This window comes from Myodes glareolus, chromosome 3, assembly GCF_982192425.1.
Source record: "Myodes glareolus chromosome 3, mMyoGla1.1, whole genome shotgun sequence".
In the NCBI taxonomy this organism is placed as follows: Eukaryota; Metazoa; Chordata; class Mammalia; order Rodentia; family Cricetidae; genus Myodes; species Myodes glareolus.
The window spans coordinates 73,861,775-73,877,945 of NC_142028.1; the positions used below are offsets into that span (position 1 = coordinate 73,861,775).

A 16,171-nucleotide genomic window follows, 5' to 3' on the forward strand; every position below is an offset into this window, starting at 1 on the left:
CAATATGAAACACATTTCTTGTACGGCCGGGCAAAGGAGCACCTCCGCCCTGAACACGCAGATTTCGTGGCAGCCGGAGCGCCTGCGTGGTCCGTCCAAGGTGACTGGACCGCCAAAAGCCTGAACCACTAAGAAGGCCGCGGCGCTCACCCTGTCGAGGGAGGAAACCCCCTTCTAGAAGCCCGGCTAGGCCCGGCCACCGCGGCCCACGTGCGCGACGAGCGCAGCCCCGGGCGGGCACATTCCCTCTACGCGTCCTCCCGGTACTCTATGGTGCTCACGGCTGAAGAGCTCATTCTAGTTCCGGTCTCTATGGCGGCGAAGGCAGGAGCGGCTGTGGGTCTGCCAAATTAGTCGCCAAAGGATCCAATGAGAGCGCAGGAGCCGCGGAGCGTTAGCCAATAGGCGCTAGGGACCCGGTCAGGTGGTGGGACCGACGGCGGCTCTGACCAATGGGAGAGGACGAGGGCGGGCCTATCGCAGGGCTTATCCCGCCCGTCCCGCCATTCTCGCTAGTTCGATCGGTAGCGGGAGCGGAGAGCGGACCCCAGAGAGCCCTGAGAGCCCCACCGCCGCCGCCGGCCTAGTCACCATCACACCCCGGGAGGAGCCGCAGCCGTCGCCGCCGGCCCCAGTCACCACCACCGCAACCATGAGCAGCGAGGCCGAGACCCAGCAGCCGCCCGCCGCCCCCGCCGTTGCCCTCAGCGCCGCCGACACCAAGCCCGGCTCCACGGGCAGCGGCGCGGGGAGTGGCGGCCCGGGCGGCCTCACATCGGCGGCGCCCGCCGGCGGGGACAAGAAGGTCATCGGTGAGCGTCAGTAGGGACCGGGGGTGGGGCCGCGGACCGGACCGTTAGGCGTCGCGGCCCGGAGCCACCGACTGCTCGACCGCCCCTCCCCCCGAGGCCCGCGGCGCGCGCACGCCGGGCTCCCGCCGCTGCTCCGGCCGCCGCCGCCGCCCCTCCCCCGCGCCCACCAGCCTCGGGGCCTCGTGCGCGGGATCGCCGCCCACGCAGCCGTAGCGGCGCGGGCTGCTTGGTACCCGACCCTCACGTGCTCGCCGCCCGGGCGCACACCCACCTCGGACCCGCGCTGCCCAGCGCACCCACGTGTGCGGGGAGGGCGGCGGCCCGGGCCCGCGGCCGGATCCTGGACCGACTTCCAGGGCCAGCCGCTGATTGGACGTTGTTGTGCTTTGTTTTCCAGCAACGAAGGTTTTGGGAACAGTAAAATGGTTCAATGTAAGGAACGGATACGGTTTCATCAACAGGTGAGATGCCGGGGTGGAAAGCTTGGGCCCGCCTCCTGCGTGTCTAATCTCTCGAGCCGCTGCCGCCGCGGGCCTGACAGGGAGAGGGGTGGAAGCATGGTGTTTGGTCCTCGGGTGCCGGGATTAGTGGGTCGGTAGGCTTGCTTTGTTTTGCCGTTAAATACCAATCTGGAGCGAGCCTCCGAGCGGTGGCACAAAGCAGGTCAAGGCATATGAGCCATCCCCGTAACAGTTACCTTGCCTCAAAGTGAGGCAACTCCAGGCTAAGCACGTTTTAACCTTGACATCCTTTTCTGCTTCCTGGCAATTGCTGTGTAAGAATGTGACCCCCTAATTACCATACAGGTGATTTTTTCACCTTGTTAACCTCTTGGGGAACGTGATTTGACATGTCAAGTGCCCGAGATGTTATCTGTACTGGAAGGTTATGTTGCCTTTGTTTAGTCGACTCAAATATGCAGTCGTTTGAGTACCTCGAGCACATTTTCTATAGAACTCGTTCAGCCAAAGAGGGTCTTATTTGTCCGAACGGCAGATAATACATCCGAAGAAAATGGCTCTTCCTCAATTTTTATTTCTTCTACTTCCTTGTCAGGGAATCATGCTGATCAAATGAATTTTTGCTAAAGCTTGGCTGTATCTTATTGGCGTGAGTTTAAGTCCTTGGGAATTTAACCTTGGTCGTAGTTGCAAACTACACCTTAATAGATCCGTAGAATGGTTTGTAGCCCATGGTGGGAGTACAGGCAGTGCCTGCACTCTTGGCTCCCTTGTGAGCCCGGCATCTTTTTCAAGATGGCTGCCAAGGCTAGTGCAGTTGCATGGGTGTAGAGCACCGCGAGTGCCAGCAGCAATCCTGGCCTTACAGCTGTGAGACTTGGCGCCATTTCAGCATTACTTGCTTGCTTAGAAGGCGTTAAATAAGTAGATAGTGAAGAGAACGCTGAAGAGTGACAGAGAGTGCTTGTGAAGTGGACACTACCAAATGGGCCAGCTAGGCTTTTAAAAATAACGGAGTGATGAAAAACCGTTCATTGATGAACCACCCCGTGTTGTGGAAACACTCAAACAGGAGCGATTACAATCACTTAATGGTCTGTTCTCTACAGTAGCAATTACAGAGAAACATTTTGTTTTTCCAGACTCTAGGATTTTCTACTGTCGTAGGCTGTTTGCTTTCCTGACCCATGCTACATTTTCCATGTTTTGTTTTTCAATGGTGACTAGTAAGCAAAGAAGAAAATGGAATGCTTTGCTCGTGCGTAGTTGGTGGCCTGGTGGCTTTTAAGCTGCTGCTGATTCGTGCTTTGATCTAGGTTTCTGTGCTAACAGTCTGAGATGATGCTGAGAGTAGTCTGCACCCCACCTTCCAAAGGGCGATTTGAGCCCTTAGCCCAGTGCAGCTGGCTAACCCTCCTTGGCAGCCTTTTTAATTGGGTAAATTGTGGGGATTTTGTATGCATTTAATATGTTCTCACATTTGCCTAGGCTTTTCACATTTTTTAAGCAGTTTCTACCCAAAATGAGTATGCTGTTGTGTATTGTGTGGATTACAATCGATGGCTGTTCTTAGTAGCAGCTTAGTTGATCATTCTTACAGGCAAGTTAAATGTAATTGACTTTTGATGATTCTTTGTTAGAGTATCCTGACCCCAGTTACTGATTTAACTGATTAAAATGTGATTTGCCTCATTAGGCCAGTATATTGATTTTTGGTTTTTAATTGAGATATACTGGAAAGTCTGGTTCCAGAGAGCGAGGTTTGTCTTGGTTAAGAAAAAGTATAGAATGTATAATAGGAGGTGAGGTATTTGGGATACACTGAATTCTGGAATATGTATTCTAGGATCTTTAGTTATTTTATAATTCAAATATAAGAGTTGATGTCTCCTGAGATTTTTTACAAGTTGGTCAGAATTCTTTGTTCCAAGGCAATTTTTTAAAATGCTGCTGGTTTTATTGTAAACTTCTTAAAGGTGCTGCAAATGAAACTGAGTTGGTGTGGAGTGCTTGTCTAGTGTTCATAAAGCCCTGATGTCTTCTTTAGCACTGCATAAAAAACATAGTGTGATGCATGCATGTGATCCCAGTAGGCAAAACAAGTTAAATCCTGGTGTGGTGGTTCACACCTTTAATCCCAACACTCAGAGGCAGAATCAAAGAGGTTTTAAAGTGGCAGAATTTTTAGTTTGTTAAAGACATAATCTAGGAATTGAGAAAATTGGTCACTTTATCCCTTTGTATGCCGTTTTTCATGTAACTTAGCTTGTTTGCTAAGTTAACCTTCCCCAAGTTACTATCTGATATAGAGACTGGTCCATGCTAGAGAATCATGAGTCAAGAACAGTTTTCAGTGGAGTGTTTTTCTTTTATGGTGATAGAATTTAGGGGTTTGGGGTTACGGCTCGGTGATGGAATTTAAAATCCAGAATACCGTTCTGCTTGTGACCTCAACCTTTACATAAGACATCGTTGCTTTTTATTTTCCTTTTTTTTCTTTCTGGTCATATATTTGTATTGAGGGCATGCCTGTCTGTAGCATTTTATGTGGGACAGAAGACAGATCGGTCTGACTTTTATATGGGTTCAGGGTTGTCAAGCGTGCACTGCAAGCACTTTTCGCCAGCTGAACTGTCTCCCTGGCCCAGTCTTGCATATAATTCTCTTATGTTGCTTATTCCCATTTCTCTCTGCCCTGTATGTACATAGGCCTTTTTATTTAATCCATGATCTAAAATGTTTAGCTTTATGTCCTTAATATAAAACTTAATGCTGTCAGTGTTAGTCTCCTTTGGTCCACCCTTTGGGGTTTTCCATGCATATAACTAATGACTGCAATAACAGTGATGTGAATAGTTCAAGATCTGTTATTTCTGATCAAGATGATCTAATTGACTTAATCGTAAAACCCTTTGAGACTTACTCCTCAGGAACACAGGTTTGAGTGACTTGTCTCAAACATAGGAAGTAATAGAAGCAAGATTTGAACTTAAGTTTTGTACTCTGGAGTATTTGTTCAATAGCTGCTGTGTTATATCATCTTTGAAAATCCTGACCATTTTGAGTGTAGAGTTCAATAACATCTGAAGTGTCCACAGGTTGTAGTTAGTGTGCAGGTCAGCTTTACAAATGAAAGAGCTTGCTAACTGTCCTATACTGATGTTGAGATGCAGTTGAGGAATTAAAGGAAAGAATATTGAACTTCCTACCTAGTTCTTTTTGTTTTTGTTGATTTTTGAGGTAGTAAGAAAACTTGTCTTTGGGGATGCTGAGATCATAGGTGTATCCCAACTAGACCTGGTTGGTTGGGTTTTGAGATAGGGTTTCTCTGCAACAGCCTTAGAACTCTCTGTCCTTGAACTCCAGAACTCTGCCTGGCTCTGTCTCCTGAGTGCTGGGATTAAAAGCCTAACTGTTTTGGTTAGTTTTTAGTGTAGACTTGACATGGCCTAGAGTCACCTGGGCAGGGAGAAGCTCATTTGAAGAATTACTGTGAACAGGGAAACTCCTGTCTGCCTCTGGGGTTAATGCCACACCACTATACCTGGCCTTATCGTCACCTTGGGTAGGGGGGGTAAAGGCTGCTTTTTACTACTTAGCTGAGTTTTCACTCCAGCAGGATGGGCAAGTTAAATTGTCTTAGTCTTCATACTGCTAGGAAGCTATGTAACCACCAAAAAAAACCCAAAAGTGGCACATTAAAGAATACAAGCAAGCCTACCTGTGTACAGTTGTGAAGACGAATCCTTTTGAAAGTGCTTCAAGTACAAAGGGAATTATCCTGGGTAAGGTAGGGATTGGGGTCCAGCCTATTGAGAACAGCTAGGAAAATCACTCCTCCCTCCCTCAGTGGTTGCTTGAGTTTCACTGGGGGAAAAAATGAAGTTCTGGTTGTTTAGTTTGGTCAAACGGATTGTACAGTGGTAACATTTGTAGAGTCCACTTTCAAGCAGAGTAGCCAGTGTCTCTTGACCCAAGAGCATAAATATTGACAGTGTAATGTCTTTTCATATTCCAAAAAAGTTAGCCAAGCCTACATTGTAATACTCAAAGCCTGTAGGACTTTAATACAGTGTTCTTGGTAAAAATGAAAATTTTGTAGATTGGAAAGATTGTGGTTAAAATCTGGGCTTTTAAAAAGTCACCCTAGTTGTTTCTACCTCAAGTCTCTTTCTGTGGATCCACTATAAATAAAATTGATGTTACACAAGGTCTGAGGACTATATGGCGGTGTTTTAGGAGGGGGCATGGACTCTTGGCTTGCACATGTGAAGAGCTAGCTACCTGTTGTATTGATTACTGATCTTAAGACAAAGATGCAACGAAGGCACTATTCAATCACCGGCTTATAACTTAGAACAGAATCTTCACCTGTGTGGGTTTGGTGGGGTTTTTTGTTTTGTTTTGTTTTGTTTTTTTTGCCAAGTAAAATCATTAGAAAGAAAGAACAGCAGGGGTATTATTAGCCTTTTGTTTTCCTTATCCTGAGACTGTAATTGTGGAGTTAGGTGGCCTTCAGGCCTGTCTAGACCCTTGGAAGCATCTGTGGTCTCATCTGCCTAGAGAACAACTAAGGAGTTAAGTGGGATTTGTGATTTTAGGGAAAGCTTCAAGGCTTGGAAATTATGGCATGTAGAACATTTTATTTTGAATGAACTTATGGTAGGTCTTAAGGCAGTAACCAAAAAACCCAACCTTGTTAGTCTGGGTAGATTGAGTAGAATAGGCATAATTATAGAGCTAGGGTTTAAATGATAGGCATAGGTAAATGTTGTAGAAGCTTAATGGAAACTTAGATTGCTGTAGTGTGTGTCGTGGGTGGTGATGAATGGGGGAATCTGCATTTGTCCTCCTGACCATATCAGGAACTTGGTAGGGATCCTTGTTACTACGAGTCAGCATACATACAATTGTGTTTTAGTCTGCCTCTGAAGGTAAACTGTGGTCTGAAAAGGTGGTTCAGTGTTTAAAAACACTAGGTGCTCTTCCATAGGACCCCAGTTCACTTCCAACACCTGTGACTCCAGGTTCCCAGACACCTGCACGCGCTATCATTTACTCAGACACAAAAATGCATACAAAGTTTTTTGGAAATTATTTTAGGATAAAAAGGATTGTTTGAAAATCAATGCAGTAAGGACCAGAGTCCCTATGATGTCAGAAGTCAAGGCTATGAGCAAAGAGCTGTAGTTGTATTTCAGTTACCTGCTTTGTGGAAGATGCTTACATGGTGTATTCAAAACATCTAGTGTGTAGTGTTTAAAAGTTAATTTTCAGTAATCCAAACTGCTGTGTATGTGTGCCACGTGTATTTCCAAACTGTTAAGCTTCTTCCTGACATCCACATACATTTTGCTACTCTTCAGTAGGCTAGTCTAGTCACAAGTCAGTAGCTGTATTTGTGGTTTGGGTTTCCTATTTCTATATGTATTTACAAAATAATAAAATATTTCTTAGGGAATAGTGCTGTTTTATTGCTAACATAATCTTATTTTTAAAAGCTGTCTAACCAGATTCTTAAAATTGTCCTAGATACATGATATTTTATAACCCAGAAGTAAGTTCATACATAACTGTTTATCATAAGGGAAAAAAATACCCTTGGAACATTTTTCTTTTCACTGAATTGAAAGCATACTCTTGATTTTTGAGATAGGGTCTCTGTGTAACCCTGGCTGTTCTGGAACTCAGAAATCCTACCTCTGTCTCCCAAGTGTTGGGATTAAAGGTTTGCACTATCACGCCTGGCTCATTATTTTATTACATTTATTTATTGGAGTTGGGAACATTTGGAGGTCAGAGAACAACTTGCAGGAAATATCCGTATGTGGGTTCCAGGGGTCAAACTCAACATTGTCAGTAACTACTTTTACTTGCTGAAACATCTTATTGGCCCCATCAGTTTAAATAAAGCATACTGATGCAACAAATGGCTACATTGGATGAGGTGGTGCACACCTTTATTCCCAGCACTTGAGGCAGATCTTTTTTTGCTTCTTACCAGAATGCCAGTGGCGTCTTTGGTCATTAAATACTATTAGAGCTAATGCTAAGCCATTTCTCTGGTAGTGAAATAGTGAAAAGAGGGTGGATTGGGTCACTAAAGGAAAGAAATCTGTTCCTCCAGTGGTTCTTCGGGTCCCCAATGTTTTCAGCCTGCTGACACTAAAAGTTAAGACAGAAATGATTTTCTACTTAGTCCTCACTTCCAGTTTCTAGTTTGTCTGTTTCTTCCACTTTGGTCCCAAGAAAGATAGTCTTCATTGGGTGGTCGTTTAGTCTAAGACATAGTTCCTGTCTGATCTTTGACCTAACTAACTTGCTGTGTTCTGCTTATTCAGATGTTACATTACATTTTATGCAATTTTATCACATCACATTCTTCTAATGAAATACCGTCATTTCTTGGTAAACCCCTATAACTAATCCCAGCCAGCACTGTGAAAGCTGAAGCAGAACTGTCATAGGTTCAAGATCAGGCTAGACTTAAGGCTGTCAAAATATAAAGCTTTGCTGGATCTGCTCACTTGACTAAGGATTGTGATGTTCATGATGGGAGGTGAAAGGTGTGGGGGTGTTATTGGAAACAGTGTTAGGCACAAAAGTGCTGTGTGTGTAGTTGGCATGAAGTTTCATTCTCTGTTTTCTAGAAAACTTTCTGTGGTTGTTTTTATTACCTTGGGGAATTGAGAGTTTAGAAGTGGTGAGGAGGAAGTGAGAATGACAACTCCTGTTAGTAACTACTGATCAGTAGGTAAGGGTGTGTGCTAGGTTATTGTTAATGTTTAATAGGGTAAGGAGTGGAAGGGGCATTGCTTGTCACTCTGTCCTATTGAATTATGGCTCTTGGTTACACTGCCTTAGATTTGTTTGCTTTTCTTACAGGTTCTGAGTGGGCTTATCTCTGTTTTCAACAGTTTTTAGTCTTTAAAATAGTTCAGGCAGTATGTGTTTCACTGTTAAATTTTTCTTTCCCGGCCTACTCTAATAGAGCTGATCAGTCATTGAACGTGTGAATAATTGGTTTCTCTGAGGTTCCTAATGTTGCCCCTGCCCACACTCAAAGTTAAAAGATAGAAGTAAGTTTCCACCTAATCTGAGACAGCTGGGAAGTCTCTGGGAAAATCAAGGATGTCCACTGTCCAGGATGTTCTTTCTGGATTTTCAAGACTGGGTTTCTCTGTAACCTGGTTGTACTGGGACTTGCTTTGTAGGCCAGGCTGTTCTTAATAAGTTTTAGGTAGTGAAACGTACATTGATATTTCATTTGTTAATCTTGGTCCTGTCTTGCAGGAATGACACCAAGGAAGACGTATTTGTACACCAGGTGAGTGCTTATCTTGATTCTCTGCACTTCTGACTCAAGGCTTGTGAGAAGAAATGGGTGTGTGTGTTTTCAGATACGGTTCTTTGCTAAAGGTTAAATCCAAGGATGAGTATATTTAGTTCATGAATCTGAAGAGAGTAATACCACGACTAAAGTGTCGAATGAAGCTTTGCACTGGAGAGTCCACTTCATTTTAAAAAGTGTTACAATTAGGAATTTCATTAAAAATTTAAAACGACTTTTTAAAAATTGAATCTGTTAACGGATGGCATGCAGTTTTCGTGCCTAGTTTCAGACAAATAACCACCGTGAGTCTAACTTGAATAATGCTGCTATAAATATGTGGAAACATTGGCAAGACATTTCCAGATGCTGTTATTGTCAGGTCTGCCTTTGGTAAGGACATTTTATGGAACAGAGCTACAAAACAGTTACCTGAAGAAAATGGGAAGCCAGCACTGTCTAGGGTGGCTTTATTATTTTTTTTATTATTATTTTGTTCTAAAGCATTTTTTAATGGAGTTGGCTGGAAGCTTAAATCCTCACTAGTATTGCAGCAAAGTTGTTGGTCAGTAAATTAGCCAAATATAAACTATACATAGAGACTAGGAAAATGACTTGACATTGAGGATTTAAGAATTATTGGTAAATGCTGGTAGGTGGTGCGCACCTTTAATCCCAGCACTAGAGAAGCAGAACATGTAGATCTCTCAGTTCAAGGCTACACAGAAAAACCCTGTCTTGGAAAAAAAAGAATTATTGGTAAAATAAGATGTTGCCAAGTGAGTGGTACACTGCCAGCATTAGACATGTATCCACACAATGGAGAGGGTTAGGAAATGTGTCACTTCCTGTGTGCTTCCAGGCAATCAGATTTTCACTAGGACTGTTGAAATATCCACTTGTGTTAAAAGTTATTTTAAGAATTTTCAACCCCTCCCACCCCCCTTTTTTAAACTGACTGGAGGTCAAAAGTTTATGTACTCATGTGGCAGTGTCCTCCTTAGGAGAGGTTAACAGGGTAGCATTTTGGTAGCTCATTGAAGTATTTTGCACAACATACATTGAGAGTCAGAAGGGGAGGCCCTGTAGCTTTCTAGTATATTCAAAACCCTATCGAATGTAAGTATGCAAACATTCAAATTCTAAATGTAAACTTAACTGCCTAGACAAAATGTTACCTTTAAAGGATTAATGTTCTTGTTTGGGTAAGGTGACAATCTTACCTATTGTTGCAAGTTGGAAATAATATGCAGACTTAATAGACAAGAAGCAACAAGGTCTATTATTAGTCTTGCTGCTGTTGACCTTGAAAGATTGGAAAGGGCTAAAGATGTTGACTTAACTTGTTTGGGGATTTTAATGCATACTTCTACTATTCCTTATGACTGCAAATAATTGAGAGTTGGCTACATATAAAATATAAAACTGTACGACAGTTCAGATGACAGATGAGATCAATTATTTGACTCAACTCACCCAGTCTTATTATCCCACAAGGTGTCACCAATATGCTTTCCTATTTATTTTGCAAGTGCTTTCAACATAGAGTTGTTCTTGGGACTTTGGCTGCTCAGGTCGTTGTGGTGTATCAAGTAGACTGCAGTTCTGGGCACCGGAGCTTAATTGGCCTCAGATTTGTTGGTTGTCTGGCCTCCTCTGGAATGGAAATGCATGAGTGATCCTGTAATGGATACTGCTGTGATGTGGAATGAACGTGGGATTTGGAGTCCCAAGACCTGGATTTAGAAAAGTTCCCCAGCCACTTATATCTTTGTGACCATGGGCACTTTTTTAAGCCCTATATAATTTTTTAAGCCCTATATAATGTTAAGACTTTTCTGGGGAGGTAATAACAGTCTCTACAGAGAGAAATATAAGTGGCATAGATAAACATGAAACGCATTTCCCTGGAAGTATTCATAGACAGAATGGAAGGGATTTTGAATGACATTTGTAATTGAGTTTGATATGGTAAAGGAACAAGAGTTGGTATGGTCAAAGTTGAAGCGTGTAAAACTAAACTCGCCTGTCATCTAAACTGGCCGTGTGTGGGGCTACCTTCTACTATTAAGTGCAGACTTTGGGGGATAGATGGAGGCCTTACTTGTGCCAAGCTTTATATGTCATGCTTTTGTAAAAAGCATCTTAAAACATTTTGTTGTTTGCCTTAGGTATTAAATTACTTTAGTTTTGTAAACAGTGATAAATTGTTGGGGCCTTGTAAGATTGGAGTCTTTTGGTAGAGGTTGTGGGTAACATTGGTCCCTGCTATCCTAAATTATTGACAGTTTGGTCTTACATAAAGCAAATACTAAGTTTATATCCAAGCTAAAAATGATATTGACAGTGGTACATTTTAAATGAAAAAGCACGTTCTTCTCCCCTGTTAATCTATTTTTGGAATGATATTACTAGACTGCCATAAAGAAGAATAACCCCAGGAAGTACCTTCGCAGTGTAGGAGATGGAGAGACTGTGGAGTTTGATGTTGTTGAAGGAGAAAAGGTGAGGATGCTTTTTGTGTAAAGGTTTGACTTCGGTATGGAAATAATGTGGATGTCATCCATTAGGATGGTGGCTCTAATTGGATGGATGATGTGTTCTGGTGACCACATGAACACAGGTGCATCAAGCCTACTGTGCTGGCTGCAGTTAGAGAGCAGTCCCTTCAGAGGAGTGAGGAACCGATGTAGTCATTCCTATGCACCCTTTGCCCGTGCAGACAGCCTCCCTCCATTTTGTTTTCTCTTAGGTTTTTTATTTTTTCCCTCCCCAGCTTGTGTGAAATTTATTAAATATTTGGATTTCCTTTGTTGTTTTCAATAAATAATGGCTTTTGTAGGGTGCGGAGGCAGCAAATGTTACAGGCCCTGGTGGAGTTCCAGTTCAAGGCAGTAAATACGCAGCAGACCGTAACCATTATAGACGCTACCCACGTCGTAGGGGTCCTCCACGTAATTACCAGCAGAATTACCAGAATAGTGAGAGTGGGGAAAAGAACGAGGGATCGGAAAGCGCTCCTGAAGGCCAAGCCCAACAACGCCGGCCTTATCGCAGGCGAAGGTTCCCACCTTACTATATGCGGAGACCCTATGGGCGTCGACCACAGTATTCCAACCCTCCTGTGCAAGGAGAAGTAATGGAGGTAGGTGTCAGTATGTGTGTACCGGCATTTTTGTGTTTTGCTGTCCTGGGAACGGAACCCATTGCTAAATGAAAACCAGCCCTACTTAACCCGTATAACACCTTTAGAGAAAGACTGTGGTTTTAACTAACTCCTGGAAAATCCCCTAGGTTAATCTGCTACTCACAGATTTCACTTGCTTATGAAGAACCGCCAAGGTTGTTAATTTATGGTGTGATCATAATTATTTATTAGATACTTTACACTGGAATTTGGCCAGGAAGTGGTGGTATGTGTCTTTAATCCCGGCTCTCTGGAGGCCAGCCTGGTCTACATATCCAGTTCTGGTACAGCCAGGGGCTAATGTAAAGAGGCCCTGTCTCAAAATAAAAGTTGGAAGTTGCCAAATCGGGATTTTGTTCTTATTATTGATCCAATACACTTTAATTTCTGGTTTTTTTTTAGGGTGCTGACAACCAGGGTGCAGGAGAGCAAGGTAGACCAGTGAGACAGAATATGTATCGGGGTTACAGACCACGATTTCGCAGGTATGGTCCGTCATAATCTGTTTCTATTACATCCTTCATCCAAAATGTTAGAGCTTCCCAACACCGTGAGTTAAACTTCACGTTCTATTTCACCAAGGTTCTAAAGTGAGTAATCTTTGAGAACATAGTCTTTCCTTTTTTGGCACCACATTAAAACAGCTTATGTATAGTTGATCACTTTATGGTTTTGTTGTGGTTGTTTGTTTTTTGTTTTAAAAGCAAGTGTGTGGAATGTCACATTTTCTATCCGTGAACAGGTAAGAGTATTTCAAATTACAGTATCTAAAACATGACTTACTTAGAGAAGGTAAGAGTAAGATACACCTGGGATTAAACAGGAGCGCACCGCCACTCCTGTCCTTTTGTTTTGAGACGTATTTCTGTGTATAGCCCTGCTGTCCTCAAACTCAGATCCAGATCTGCCTGCCTCTACCTTATTAGTGCTAGGATTAAAGGATGTGCCATGTCCTGTTTGTGGCTTTTGTTTTGTTTGAGGCTGAGTTTCTCTAGCTTAGGAGCCTGTCCTGGAACTCTTTAACCAGGCTGGCCTCAATGCATAGGCTTCTGCCTCCCAAGTGCTAGGCTTAAAGGTGTACACCGCCATCACCTGGTTCTATCTTTTTAATGAAGATGAATTAGGAACATTTTGCTAGTTCACTTTTATGTTTACTTTATTTGAATGTGTGTGACACACATGTGCTGGCTGGCACCTTTCTTTGGTGATCAGAAAGCATTTTATGCTCTAGAACTGATACTAAGAACAGGTAATTGTGGGTACTTGCGAAGCAAACCTAGCAAGAATAAGAACTCGAACTGTTAACCATTTGGTACATCCGGACACTAAATATTTTGTGTTGTCCCTGTGCTGAATGTCCATTTTTGATGCCAATGGCTCTGTTTTTAAGATGACGTGAAAATTCATTTAGTGCTGCACCTATTGCCACAGTGTTAAGCGTAAACATGCTCTCAGAGCAGTCTACGCAGAAGTCTACAGGTGTCAACAACATCTTTGGGTTTTCTTCTGGATTTTTTTTTTTTTTTTACAGATATCTTTCGGTATCTTGTACAGATACCTTTTGTTTTTATTTGATTGTTTGCCTTCTATGATGTGGTGGTGGCACACGCATTTAATCCTAGCACTCAGGAGGTGGAGGCAGGTGGATCTCTGAATTCTAGGACAGCCAAAGCTACAGGGAAACTTTGTCTCAGTGCCCCCCCACCCAAAAAAACAGATATAACCTAGCCTTACAGACTTTTGATTTGTTATAGCTAATGTTCTTAGTTTTTTTAAAATAGGGACAATTAGGAGTCACCCATGGGTCCTCTGTGAATAGTGTTGTTCTTAACCATGCAACAATCTTTAATTTTATGATAATGTTGCTCTTTTTTCGAGACAGGGTTTCTTCATAGCTTTGAAGCCTTAGCTCTTGTGGATCAGGCTGGCCTCGAACTCACAAAGGTCTGCCTGCCTTTTTCTCCCAAGTGCTGGGATAAAAGGTGTGCACCACCACCGCCCAGTGATAACATTTCTCTTTTTTAAAGTTTGTACAAAGAGTAGAATTTTCCAACCATGCCAGAAATGTCACTTCTCAGTGGGTGGCTTGTCAGTTTAAGAAAGTAGTAAATGAAGCATGCTGTCCCTTGTGTACAAGTACGTAGCACAAATATAAAATTCTGTGTTCATGAGCAAATTGAGAGTATAGCTACTTGATGGAAAGGAACTGGGAAGGTAGTGTGGGGTCAGGGATTTTTTAGTATAAGAAATGAAAATGATGGGAGTGTGCATTAGAATAGTTATTGGCAAGAAAATAAGTTGAATCAGTGTTTATATAGAGTGTGTGTGTGTGTGTGTGTATATATATATATATATATATATATATATATATATATATATATAGTGTTTATATAGAGTGCACCAGTGTGGTGCAAGCTCAGCTTTACTGGTTTATATGAATGGAATAGAGAATACGCTTCTTATACAGAATCACCACCTTGATTTTAGAAGAAACTTAGAGTTTGCTAAACTGAAAGAAAGTGGCTGGTGCGACTAAGTACCAAGTGGTTGGGTTAAAGGAAATAAAGGCTGTTCTTCCTGAGATTATATTGTTTATTTCAGGGGCCCTCCTCGCCAAAGACAGCCTAGAGAGGATGGCAATGAAGAGGACAAAGAAAATCAAGGAGACGAGACCCAAGGTCAGCAGCCACCTCAACGTCGGTATCGCCGCAACTTCAATTACCGACGCAGACGCCCAGAGAACCCTAAACCACAAGATGGCAAAGAGACAAAAGCAGCCGATCCACCAGCTGAGAATTCGTCCGCTCCCGAGGCTGAGCAGGGCGGGGCTGAGTAAATGCCGGCTTACCATCTCTACCATCATCCGGGTAAATATGGTTTGGTGCCCTCGGCTTCCATTGCATTGTTTTAGTGCATAAGAAACTAAAAACAGTAATAGAATAAGATAAGTGTTATTCACTATATAATCCAAGTTAGACAAAATGTTCCCCTTTAGATCAGTCTTCATGTATGTTTTGACTATGATCTTGTGACCGCATTTCTGAATCAGTCAACTCTGACCTTGGCAGAAAGCTAAGCGGAGTCTTCAGTGCTCTGAAGAAATGTGGGTTTCAAGGTTTTGGAAAGTAACCTTACAAAATTAATAGTGCCCACGTTTAATTCTTCTAGTACTGCAGGCAGAGTCAAGCAGATCTCTAAATTTGAAGCTAGCCCGAAGAGCAAGTCTTTCTAGCTTGCATTTGGCATTACTTGCTGGTAAAAGTAATCTCAGCCGGGCAGTGGTGGTGCATGCCTTTAATTCCGGCACTTGGGAAGCAGAGACACACAGATCTATTGAGTTCAGGACAGCCAAAACTACACACAGAAATCCTGTCTTTAAAAACAAAACAAACCAAAAAAAAAAAAAAAAAACAGGGAAAAAGTCTATGGTTCCTGGGGTTGCCGATTTCTCCTCCAGATGTAGTAATGCCCGCTTGTGTTGTAAATGAATCTTAGGCTAAAGCAAAATGAGGTGTTAAAATGTGAAGACTTAGGAGGATGATAGTAAATGGAGTCTTCTCTTTGCAGTTTGGTCATCCAACAAGAAGAAAAGAATATGAAATTCCAGCAATAAGAAATGAACAAAGATTGGAGCTGAAGACCTTAAGTGCTTGCTTTTTGCCCGTTGACCAGATACGCTAGAACTATCTGCATTATCTATGCAGCATGGGGTTTTTATTATTTTTACCTAAAGATGTCTCTTTTTGGTAATGACAAATGTGTTTTTTAAAAAAAAGGTCTGGTTTTTCTCAATACACCTTTAATGGTTTTTAAATTGTTTCATATCTGGTCAAGTTAAGATTTTTAAGAACTTCATTTTTAATTTGTAATAAAAAGTTTACAACTTGATTTTTTCAAAAAAAGTCAACAAACTGCAAGCACCTGTTAATAAAGGTCTTAAATAATAATGTCTGTTTAGTTTTGTCTTAATATAGTGATTTCCTCCCATCTGCAAATAGATGGTCCTAGTGTTAGCCACCGCTGGGGAACAGGGGCACTTCCTTAAGATCAGCCTGTCTGGGGTGCTTAATGTGATAGTTATCTGTTTTTAATGTAGATAAGTTCATCTGTCCAGAATGCTCTGTAAGACATCTTTTGTTGCAAGGTCAACAAAGTTCTAAAGTGCTTGCTGTTCAAGTCCAAGTGTGAAGGTGTGTCCTTGCACTGGAGAATGTCTGAATGCAGAATCATGGCTGCAGTTTGTCCACCAAGTCTTCCAAATCTCGTGCCATTTCTCTTGTTTCAAGGCGGGGTTTCTCTGTAACAGCCCTAGCTGTCCTGGGACTAGCTCTGGTAGGCTAAGGTGGCTTCGAACTCAGAGACCCACCTGCCTCTGCCTCCT

At 42.6% G+C, this 16,171-nt stretch overlaps 1 protein-coding gene across 2 annotated transcripts; it reads left to right on the forward strand.

Moving 5' to 3' along the window:
- The first annotated feature begins 509 nt into the window (after positions 1-509).
- Ybx1 (Y-box binding protein 1) lies at positions 510-15,737 on the forward strand. Of its 2 annotated transcripts, XM_048434595.3 has the most exons (8): positions 510-812; positions 1,210-1,273; positions 8,567-8,600; positions 11,019-11,108; positions 11,446-11,748; positions 12,193-12,275; positions 14,392-14,657; positions 15,358-15,737. In XM_048434595.3, the coding sequence occupies exons 1-7, from the start codon at positions 653-655 to the stop codon at positions 14,624-14,626; spliced, it is 969 nt and encodes a 322-aa protein (XP_048290552.3). In that variant the 5' UTR covers positions 510-652; the 3' UTR covers positions 14,627-14,657; positions 15,358-15,737. The 2 variants fall into 2 exon arrangements, with proteins under 2 accessions (XP_048290552.3, XP_085542610.2); XM_085686484.2 differs by lacking the exon at positions 11,019-11,108.
- The last annotated feature ends 434 nt before the right edge of the window (positions 15,738-16,171 follow it).

What these genes read in the sequence shown, in the direction of transcription:
- Ybx1 (XM_048434595.3), top strand. Translation starts at nt 653, where the DNA reads ATGAGCAGCGAGGCCGAGACCCAGCAGCCGCCCGCCGCCCCCGCCGTT. An exon ending in ATGTTGTTGAAGGAGAAAAG is followed by an intron (nt 11,109 to 11,445) that starts GTGAGGATGCTT and finishes TGGCTTTTGTAG; the next exon opens with GGTGCGGAGGCAGCAAATGT. An exon ending in TGCAAGGAGAAGTAATGGAG is followed by an intron (nt 11,749 to 12,192) that starts GTAGGTGTCAGT and finishes GTTTTTTTTTAG; the next exon opens with GGTGCTGACAACCAGGGTGC.